This window comes from Triturus cristatus, chromosome 6, assembly GCF_964204655.1.
Source record: "Triturus cristatus chromosome 6, aTriCri1.1, whole genome shotgun sequence".
Classification (NCBI taxonomy): Eukaryota; Metazoa; Chordata; class Amphibia; order Caudata; family Salamandridae; genus Triturus; species Triturus cristatus.
In genome coordinates this window covers 951,538,212-951,549,392 of record NC_140589.1, presented here as the reverse complement: position 1 = coordinate 951,549,392, position 11,181 = coordinate 951,538,212, and the positions used below count along the sequence as shown (strand labels likewise).

Here is an 11,181-nt window from a genome sequence, read left to right as displayed (position 1 = left end):
CTGAAACAGTGAAAATATTGTAAACATTTACTAAGGTCTAATTGCAAATTTAGATCTTGAGATGTCTGACTTCCTTGAGTATCAAATTTCTCTATATCAAGCTTCTCCATATCTGTTCTAGGTTTCCTTCCTTACTCCCCTTTAAATAGCCCTTTTTCTAATTTCCAAGCAAAGTTCTACTCTGACTAGCATAAAAAAAAGAAGAAATTGCATAAAGCTAGCATTGAAAAACTTTTTTTTTTACAAATGTATGTATTAAAACATTTCCAGGATCCATCCCACAAATGGATGGCCATATACTAGAATTTCTAAATACTGAAAATGATCCAACAACAGACACATTTTGGACAAAACACAGTAAGAATATATTAAAGAGGAAGATGGGAGAAGAGATAGAAATCATAAATTTAGCATATGCTGCATATAACTGAACAACTCATTTAGGTATATAAAGTATTTTATTGATATTTTCCAGCAAGAAACATTGCCAGACACAAATCAGGTATACTTACTCCTGCTATGAAAACGGTATACAAATAATGCAACACACACAAATGAAAATTAAGCAATAGGTATAGTGCTAATATGAAATAAATATATTATTTTCAAAATATAACATGTTATATACATTTGTGTGATATGTCTTTAATGCCAGTTGATGCCACATGCAGGTGTGCTGAAGTACTCAGCAAAACGATTGTGGTGCTATGCCAACCTAGTGAACAGCACCTTATTAACAGGTGTTGAGGTAACCTATCATCACAAAAAGTAGACTAATGATAAATATGACCCGGCTCTTAAAGGAAAGCTCTCTCATGAACACAACTAGGCATACTATGCCATTAACTAACAATTATCAATATAATCTGCCAAACAAACAACAGTACACAGACATTATAGCGTAATAGCCAAGTGCATTATGTAGTACTGGTTGTTTAATGTTGGGATAGCTTGATGCAGTGGGTTATAAAGCAATTACATTTTTTGAGGGAAGCACCTCACAATTAAAGAAATATAACTGGAACACTGAAGTTGTAAAAGCCAAACTCTTGGATCCACTAGTGTTGCACTTCAATTGCTCGCAGTGGCATGGGTGGGCTGCAGGTCTACGAAGAGGAATGTCACATTGCTTACACTTTTCCCTGCCCGACTAAACTATTCAAGCTTTCCTTTTCTATAAAACATAGGAGATAGTGACACAACAGTGACAGGGAAAAAGTAAGGCTTTTTGTCAAAGGTATACCCAACCTCTACCCATGGTTCACCTTACCACAGATAGAAGGAGACAAAGTGAGCTGAACGACGAAGGGGTACTTCCCCTCTCACTCTACTGCAAAGCTCTAAAGATCAAATTGACGGGAAGAAAAGAGGAAGAGACTGTCGCTTAGTGCACTGGAATACTCATAGCAATTAACATATCGCAACAACTGCAGCTCTATTACACTGTTTTCAATGAAGTCATGAACATCTTTTGCTTGTTGAATCATTATTTGAATGGGGTGAGGTAATGCATTTTAAAATAAAGATGTTTGCATTGTTAAGTAAATCACCAAACAATTACATGTCCATGTACACAATACTTCCTAAAATAACATGAATGACAGTCAAGATTACTTTAACTGTTTTAAAAACGGGCACACTGAAAAAAAGGAAACAACTTAAATATTTAATATACTTTTGGAATCGTTTTACCAGTCCAACATATGTTTAATTTAACATTTGCTTCATCTTTGCAGTGTGTTTGCAATCATTGTCAGTCTATTCCTTAAGCTTTCCCTCTTTTGCTTCAATTGTGTTTCGATGGCCCTTGCTTCTTTAATTATTTCATCAAACTCGTGTATATAAGACGAATCAACTGCTGTTCTCTCACTAAATGAAAAGAAAATTACACATTAAAAATTATTAACCTAGAGGACTTACTGCCAAGGTAAGCATTAACCGTTAATTGTGTGCAAAACAGTCTACATTAATACTGAAACTGTATTCTTAAGAGATGTGGGTCAATTTAGCAGAGGAACCTCATAGAATTGTTTCAGTGAGAATTGTGAGAGATGCAACTATAGTTTATCTTTTTAGTACACAGGTCTTTCTTTTGACATGCCAACTTTTGGGAACGCTGTTGCTTGCTGTTCTTCATGAAAGGGATGTTACCAATTAATACAATGCAGAAGGCATTCACTAACTGCTCACATATATCGAGCAAATTACATGCATCTCCAATCATCACTAGCAAAACGCCTGTTCCTTTCTCTGCCCTACTCCCACTACATTCATTGAATGCAACAGGCTAGCATGTTAATTACCTGACAAAAAGATCTATCTGCAAAATTACACCATGTCACACTCACATTTATGCATTATTTATTTTCGCTTAGTAAGATAACCTGAGTGACTTTGAGCCATACTTCTCTTTTTAACTGAATACATACTATTGAAATAGTGCGTTTTATTGTGAAATAGAAATCAAAAGTCCAAGTTTGCATGTATTACCATTAAGTTAACATTACAACACTTTAACATCCATATTTCACCCCTTTCAGCTAACACTTTGGATCAAATGTTACGGACTAGCATATTTGGAGGGTGAGAACAGACATTTCGCAAAACCCACTGGTCATATGATGCTTCAACACTTTATGAAGTAGCTACGGAATGTTGCTTTAAAACTCAGAAATACTAACTCATGAAGTTGTCCTACATTTCTCTGCAACAAATGTACACCTTATGCAATCTAGAAATGCTGCCTTTGATTTGGTGGACTGGAGTTAAATGTGTCAATTTATTAAACTGTGATGAACGAGGCACAATTGAGAAGAGTGGCTAGAGATTTATTTTTTCCAGGATTGGTACCAGATACTAAAATGTGGGTCAAAGTTGACTATGCAGTATATCTTGAAAAGAAACTTGCGGTGGAGTACTAGGAGAACTGGGCTGGAATAGAAATAGTACGATATCCTAATGTTGTTGAAAATAAGGCATACTTTTCTTGATAATATGAGTTTACCGCTCTGTAGGAGAGTAGGATCTGCGTCTTATAGTTACCCCCACTTTTTGCTGATGTTTCACTGTTTTTCGACTTAGTCTGACTGGGATCCTGCTAATCAGGACCCCAGTCTATCTGCTTTCTCTCTAAATTGATTACCAGTACCTTAGGTACACTCCAGATTGGATTCTGGGGTACCCTTATAAGTCCCTAGTATATGGTATACTATATACCCAGGGCATAGGTACCCCAGAGGCCTCTCAGGGCCTGCAGCATGTAATATGCCACCCCTGGGAGACCATTCAAAATGACACCACAGGTCTGCTACAGCAGCCTGTGTAAGCTGGTGCATGCACCGCTTACTTAGATATAGGTTCACTATATCGATCCATATCACTGCACATATAAGCCTATCAGTCACTCCTATGGCAAGCCTTATCAATCCTGAAGGCAGGGTGCTGAATTTTATATGAGAGGGTGCCCATGCTTGTGCAGAGCCAATCCGCAGCGTTCGGAATCTCTATTCCGGGATTGTTTGTGATGCAGCCATTCCATATATACTTTGCGTATATGCGAACTTGAAAACGGCTGCATGGAAACATGTTGTGTTTGGTGTCAAACACCTTGGAATCATACCTCTTAGGTATGATTCCACCTTACTAGAGGGAGAAATATGACAGCACCGGTACACACGGTACCAGCTTTGCAAGCCCTGGAATCACAAAATGGATGCTGCCAGCCACAGACACGAGTCTGCCCTCCTGCTGCTGGCCGAAACTCCGGCAGGGGACGGCTGGACAATAGGTTTCCTGTCACAGGGAGGTGTGACCACCTTCCAGACAGGCTTTAGTGTATTGGGGCTGGGTGGGTGCACTCTGAGAGTGCTTTGAAGTCTGCACTGGGGGCACATTTGGTGTCCCTGTGCATAGTCCAGCACAAACCAGTTGCAGGGGCTACCAGCCCCTGCTCTGGCACGAAACTGGACAAAAGACATGGGTGTAGCCACCGCTCTATCCTGACCCTCCCATAGATGGGTCCCCAGAGTTTGTCCCACCCCTTCCTTGAGTATAAAGTAGGAACCCCTGGCTACAGGACTTTAGATTTACCTGGATGAAACTCTGCTACAGAATCCCAGAACTTCTCCTATCTACACGACGTTGGATGACCGAAGAATGTCCCTTGGAGTAAAGGAGTTACTCCCCTGCAAGGCAGGCACCAAAGACGCATCTGTCCGGTTTGCAACTACGCAGCTCCTGAAGGACTCTGAAGATTTTGCAACACAGGAGGTGGGTTTCTAAGCTTCCCCAAAGCCGATCCGTGCTCTCAGCAAACCTGAGATCCAAAGCCCTCGTGGGGACCGTGTAACCCGAACCCCTGGACACCGTGCACATTTGCAGCAGCATATGCTTTTTGGCGATCCCTGAGGCTGTGCTTTGGGCTACTTGTAGTCCAGACCCCGAGCAGTGATTCCACTGAAGATTACTGGCCTACACTCCACAAGTGTCCAGTGGGCTGGTATTGAGTGATTCCACTCGAAGTTCCTTCCCGATCCCTTGTCAGTCGACTTGTGGGTCCCAGAGAAGGGTACTGTAACTTTCAGTGGGCTTACCTGGTTGCTCCAAACGTGCCCTGACTCTCCATTGCTTAGGGAGTCCACAGGACCTTGCTGGTCCACACCGAAGCCTTTTTACTCTCACCGTGTGGGTTGCCGTTGCCAAGGCTTGTTGGTCTCCGATCCGGACGCCGACCCCCCAGCACTCGACAGCCTTCGTGTGACAACTCGCCTGCGGACTTTGGTTGTCGTCGACGTCTCCTGGTCCCCGTTGCAGTGGAGTCAAGCTTCACCTCATCACACCTGAAAAACCCGACATCGGTGGGCATTCGTCTATCATGCCCCTGGTCACTGGCAAGTGACCCAGACTCTGTCCCCTCTGCTTTCAGGTTCGTCTCATCTTCGATCCAGGCTTGGATCACACCGGACACTTTTCCTTTCCACAACAGCAACTCGCCATTGAAAACAGCGAAGATTCCCAACACCATTTGACACCGATGCACCCGGCTTCCCTGGGTTAGGTAACACAAGTATTCCGCTGCTCACATGGGTGATGGCCTTAGAACCTTCTAAGTCTAAAAGGGTTTGCTCCAAGTCCTCTCCTAAGTGTCCTTAATCTTTAAAATTCCAACTGCGACTTTCCCATAGGATTGTACGGAGCTCGCGGCTGTGTTCTCACACTGCACGCGTTCCCTGTGGTTCCCCTGTGTCACTACCTTGGGTGGTCCTTGGCCGCCCAATGATTCTACGTGCTCTAGGCACTGTGTCTAGTCAAGTCATGGTTCTTATACCACTTTCTTGATATATGGTTTGGTCTCTCCTTGGGTCCCATTGTATATTGTGCTATTTACTGTCATTTTAGAACTGTAATATTGTGTGCCTTGCTCTCTAATCTCATAAAGAGGTTAGTAGAGAGTGTTTAGTAATATATACATAGATTTTATATATATACCTTGTGTGGTTCTCCTTTCATTTGGTCATTCAGGAGGTTATAATCTGGTAAACCAAGCTGCTTTACATTCCTTCGAGACTTAGCCTGAAGGCTGCTCTCCATAGCTACCACTAGGATAGCTTTCAATGGGATGGAGGAGACGGGGACGGATGCCGGAGCTACAGGTTTTAAAACCAGAGGGCCTGATGAACCGCAAAAAGCCAAGAAAAAAAAGAAGCCTCGAAAGAGAGCCGGTAGCAACCGGTTGTCAAGCTTTCAGCTGGGGGGACCATTACTGACCTTTGCCGCAGTTTCTTTGGGTCAAGGACCGATTCAACCAGCTTGCCACTGTCTGTGTCTCCCTCCCGCCGCCGCGCTCGACATCATCGCAGCCGCAGTCAGGAGGGGGACTACACATCCCAGGAGCACCTGCTACCAAGGGCGGAAGTTCACGCCCACTATCCGCGCCCGGAGGCACTTGATAAGCAACCCCACCCTCGGTGGAGCGTGGGACCATTACTGACCTTTGCCACAGTTTCTTTGGGTCAAGGACCGATTCAAACAGCTTGCCACTGTCTGTGTCTCGCTCCCGCCGCCGCGCTCGACATCATCGCGGCCGCGGTCAGGAGGGGGACTACACATCCCAGGAGCACCTGCTACCAAGGGCGGAAGTTCACGCCCACTATCCGCGCCCGGAGGCGCTTGATAAGCAACCCCAACCTCCGCGTCGCGGGACGTCGGGCTAAGCCCGGGCAAAGGGCGGGCCCTCTGTGGCCCTCAGAGGCCAGAAGAGGCTGGGCTGGGGCCACCCTCTTGTCTATGTGAAGTAGAGTAATTGTATATTTGTTCACTATCTTGTTATGGCCGCGAGCCATGAACACTTGTCATCTGTTAAGGTTGGGGGTTCTACTAAAGGCACATTAGATCGTTATTTCAGCAAGGTTCCTATGGATCTAGGGAGGGAGGACATATTAGCTGAGCGCCGGGCCGAGCGCCGCCAGTCTGTTGAATGTTTGAAGAATACGCCTCTTATAGACCTATCACAACAAGTTATTTTGCCAGATGTAAGCCCCTCTACTGAAAATGATGATTTGTTCTCTATAGATAGTGTCCCAGCACTTTTGCAGGAGTTATCTCCTCCATTTTCTCTATCTAACTTGCCTGATAGTTTACATGTAAATATCACCCCTCGCCCTTGCGATTCCCTATTAGGAGTAGAAGTAATATCGAACCCTTCCCCGCTAAATGTGGAGATTACGAAAAGGAAGATTAGGAAACCACTGCTGCCCAAAGTTCTCGGCCCACCACTAAATAAAAGGAGGAAGAAGGGCGGGGACCCATGTAGACCTAGGATCAGTCATTCTGACTTTGGGAAAAGTACCAAGGCTGTTAAACCAGCTGTATCTATCCGAAAAGTCCCCATAGTAATTGCACCAACCCCAAAGGCTGCTCCAGACACTGTATTAACCCCAGTGGAAGCAGGCACTCTTTTACATTGTTCTTCAAAGGTAGTACAGTTTACTGACCCTCTGGAAAGCATTGAACATCTCATAAGGTCATTTATTTTACCAATTATTGAGAGGCTAAAGAGGGTCGAGGAAAGGCTAGGGAATATAGAGCTGGTCATTAGTAGTAAAGCTGGGCAGGTTAAGGACCAAGCGGTCCCGGCCTATCCTCCCGTAGTAACCATGTCTTCTTCTCTTCCTGTTGTGTGTGAAGACCCAGCCAAAGTTAGCACGACCACTGGTTCCAACAAACAGAGGCTAACACCCCTTAAATCTGCAAGGCAATCAGCTTTGCTTGCTGCTAGTGAAATTCAGAGGGTTGGGGAAAACGGGGTGCAGGACACATGGGTGTTGAGAGTAGGAGCTCTAGTATTGCTAGGGATGCGAAACGTAAGGAGCTCCAAGTTGAACTACCACCAGAAGCTGTTCCCTATGTGGTTGTGCTAGCGGGAGTCCCAACACTTCCAGATGGCAAGAGGGAGGGGTTTTTTCAGCTTAAAAACAAAATTGTACATTGGCTGAGCCAAAATCGTCCTCTCCCTTACAACATTAATGGTGAGATACTTCATGTTCGCCGACTTCCCTGGTTGGGAAGTAGGGTGAAGGACATTAAGGGGGACTTAATCGTTATTAATTTTAGAGACCCGAGGCCGTTGGGCATATTCTAAACTGGCCAGTAGGGAATCTTGGCACTTCTATTGCCCCTTTTGAGCTGACTTTCTTTTATCCCAGAATCCAAGGGAATAGAGTTGGGCACTCTGGGGCTCTTGTACTCCCACAGATCAATCCACGTGCATTTTTTAAAAATGGGCATACAATGTCTGAACCTAATTTCAAATTAATGACTTTTGATAACGTCCCAAGGTGGGACACTGTATTGCCAAGGAGTCATGGGAATCGAAACGGGAGGATGGACCATCTGGTACCATTCACGCAGCTTGATGTCCTAAATAGATATGAAACCCTTTCTGGCCTCGACGGTTGTGATTGACAGATGTGGCCATTGACCAATTCATCCCTCCCTATTACTCAATCTGACCCAACCAATAATCTCGGATCACTGTATATTGATAAATCTGACCTAATTGAACGACCTAGACCACTAGAGGGGATTTTGATATCAGATTTACCTGCTGAGTGCCTATCTACTCTTCCCTCTATTTCCCGTTCCCTTCCAAATTGCGTACCCAAGCAGGGGGCGGGTGCCGGGTCCTCGATCTAGAGTGATTCCACTGGTTCTTTGGACTTTCCAACATCTAAGCATACCACTGATGTTGAATGTATTAAAATTGTCTCGTGGAATGTGGCGGGTCTTAAGAACAAATTGCCCATTCCTGAGTGGGGTGCGTTTATTGCCTCATTTGACATCTGTATGCTGCAAGAAACCTGGATGCTCAAAGAGAGTGTGGCTTCGGGCTTTGCAACGTATGACATTTTGGCAAGTATGAGCAGTAGGGGCAGGCCCTCGGGCGGGCTGTCCATATGGGTTGGCACTCATTTAGGAGTGAAGGCATTGGAAATTCCAACTAACTCTCGGGACGTACAACTTGTTCTATTGGATCCAGTGAATGGCCCAAATATTGCTTTGATAAATGTTTATTCAAGGCCAATCAAGCGGGGCCTTGAATCTGAGGCTATTACTGCATTGTCTAATCTTATACAGTCACTCGACTCCTCCACTGTGTTAATCCTGGGTGGGGACTTTAACTGCCATTTTGAGCCCCTTTGGGACTCAAATGTAGGAGACCCAGATGAAGTGGATTTACTATGGAACATTCCAGACCCGCTGACCTCTTTGGTCAAGGTCTGGACTCCCCTTGTCTTGCAACTGCAGTCGCTCTCCTTAGCTACATCGTTACGAGCATGCTGGGAGGGTGAACCCAGATAGATCTGGGAAAGTAACGTTTAATAGATTAAATCATACTTCGATTATCGACTACATTTTTATTGAAGCAAGGCATTGGGATAGGCTTTATGAGTTTGTGGTCATTGAGAGGTTTGACAGTGACCATAATGCTTTAGCCTTGACTCTCAAACCGGGGAGTTTTGGACTTAAAAAACCTGCCCCGGATGAGAACCAAGTCACTGACCCATTGATGATCACAAACTGCAGAAGGAGGGTCAAGTGGCCAGAATTTCAAATGTCCAATAGTAAACTTGCGGAACTCTATGAAATCATTATACCATTTATTGAAGAGATGGGGAGAGTTGGCCCTTTGGGCAGCCCAACTGATATTCATGGCCAATAGGTTGTTGCTTTAAAAGACATCTTGTACCCAGTAAAGAGGGTAACTCAGTTTCGGACTGTAACAGCTTGTTGGTTTAACACGACTTGTCGTATGGCCAAAAAGGCTCTGTTGCTGGTACTAAAAACCAACGACAGAGAAGCCATCAGGGTAAATCGCTCCCTGTATAAAAAGGAAATTAGTGATGCGAAGAAGGAAGGGGAGGCCGCAGTGTGGGAGGAGTTGAGTTTTGCGCTTAGTTGCAATGATGCTAAATCATTTTGGTCTATCGTAGCAACTGGAGTTAGTGGCCAATTCCACGCTCCTGCTCCTAATATTGCCTCCTCAATTTGGGAAAATAACTTTGGTGATCTATATGGCACATGTAATTATGATGGCCCGTCTGTTGGTACCCCTGAACCTTCGCCACTTCCTGTATGCTGTGCTCCATCTGAACTCTTTACCCTGGCTGAGGAAGAAACAGCGATAGGAAAAATGCTCCCTAATAAGGCTCCCGGTCTTGATAAATTGCCCGGGGACCTGTTTAGGGCACAACCAAAGATATGGGCCCCCTATCTTGTTGTCCTATTCAATTATATTTTGCAGGGGGATGATGTTCCCCCAACCTGGCTAGGAGCAGAAATTGTGCCCATTCTTAAAAAGGGCTGTCCGCTAACTCCCTCTAACTATAGGCCCATCAGCCTTATTGATACCTCACAAAAATTAATGGGGAGGGTTCTCCTGGACAGGGTCCTTGGGTGGATTGTGGAGAATGGGATTCTGTCTACACTCCAGGCAGGTTTTAGGGCTGGTACCTCCACTCTAGATCAGATTTTTCGCCTGCAGGTCTTGCACTGGAAAACAGCTATGGTGGAGGGTGGCAGCCTCTATCTAGTGTTTGTGGACCTGCGGGCAGCTTTTGATCTAGTCCCACGAGTTAAATTGTGGCAAGTCCTAGCAGATTTGGGTCTTCCGACATATTTATTGGCCGTCTTATCTAGGCTTCATGAAAATAATTTTGCCCAGGTAAGGTGTGGTAAATATGGTGACCTTACTGACCGATTTCCTGTTCAAAAAGGTGTTCGCCAAGGGTGTGTGCTGGCCCCCACACTATTCAGCCTTTACATTAATGGTCTTGTGGACCATCTGAATTGTGTGGCAAACAATGATGCCCCTAAATTGGTTACAGGTCGAGTGCACGCTCTGATGTTTGCAGACGATACTCTGTTATTGTCTAGAACATCATCGGGCATTCAAAATATACTGAATGGTTTTGTGAAGTTTTGCGAGCTAAGGGGATTGGAAATCAATTTAGGGAAAACAAAATTTATGATTTTCAACCCCCCGAAGCGGGTGCGCCCTAACCCAGTTTTATTTGATATTCCCCTTGAAAGGGTTAAAACCTTTGTTTATTTGGGCGTTACTTTACCTGAGAATTTTAGCTGGAATGCGCAGATTGCTAAGTCGACACTTAAGCTTACCCAGCTGGTGGGGGGTTTAAACAAAGTTTTTAGAAAATCAACCTACAAACCAGTGTCCCCTGCTTTGGAGATCTACTGTCGGCAGGCAAGAGTGGCTGCAATTTATGGGGCTGAACTTTGGGGACATAAGCAGATAGGGACCATCATAAAGGCTGAGCAGTCCTTTTTAAGAACTCTTGTAGGGCTCCCCTCTAGCACGCCTTTGATCCCCCTTAGATTTGACCTTGGTCTAGTCGCAATAGAGGAGATCATAAGTGCCAGACCAATTTTGTATTGGAAGAGGTTATGGTCAGTCCCTGAACTGGCCTCATATAGAGCAGAATTTGCTGAAATTTGGCCTGCCCTTAAATATAAAAAGATCCCTTGGCTCCTGCATATCAAAGCAGCTAGTAGTCGTTTAGGACTGCCGGAATTGTGGGCAACCCCGGAAACTTATTGTCCCGGGTTATCAAAGAAAGAACTTTTCTCTCTGATATGTATACAGAATTCTTTAGTACTTTCGAG

The 11,181-nt window shown here is 44.6% G+C and overlaps 1 protein-coding gene across 1 annotated transcript in view; it reads right to left on the bottom strand.

The window, feature by feature from the left end:
* Positions 1-442: 442 nt before the first annotated feature.
* Positions 443-11,181, bottom strand: part of TEX12 (testis expressed 12) — a 299,352-nt gene continuing 288,613 nt past the window's right edge. The window contains exon 8 of the mRNA XM_085609297.1: positions 443-1,869. Coding sequence (XP_085465423.1) covers positions 1,725-1,869 — 145 coding nt within the window. The 3' untranslated portion in view covers positions 443-1,724. The remainder of the gene's footprint in view (positions 1,870-11,181) is intronic.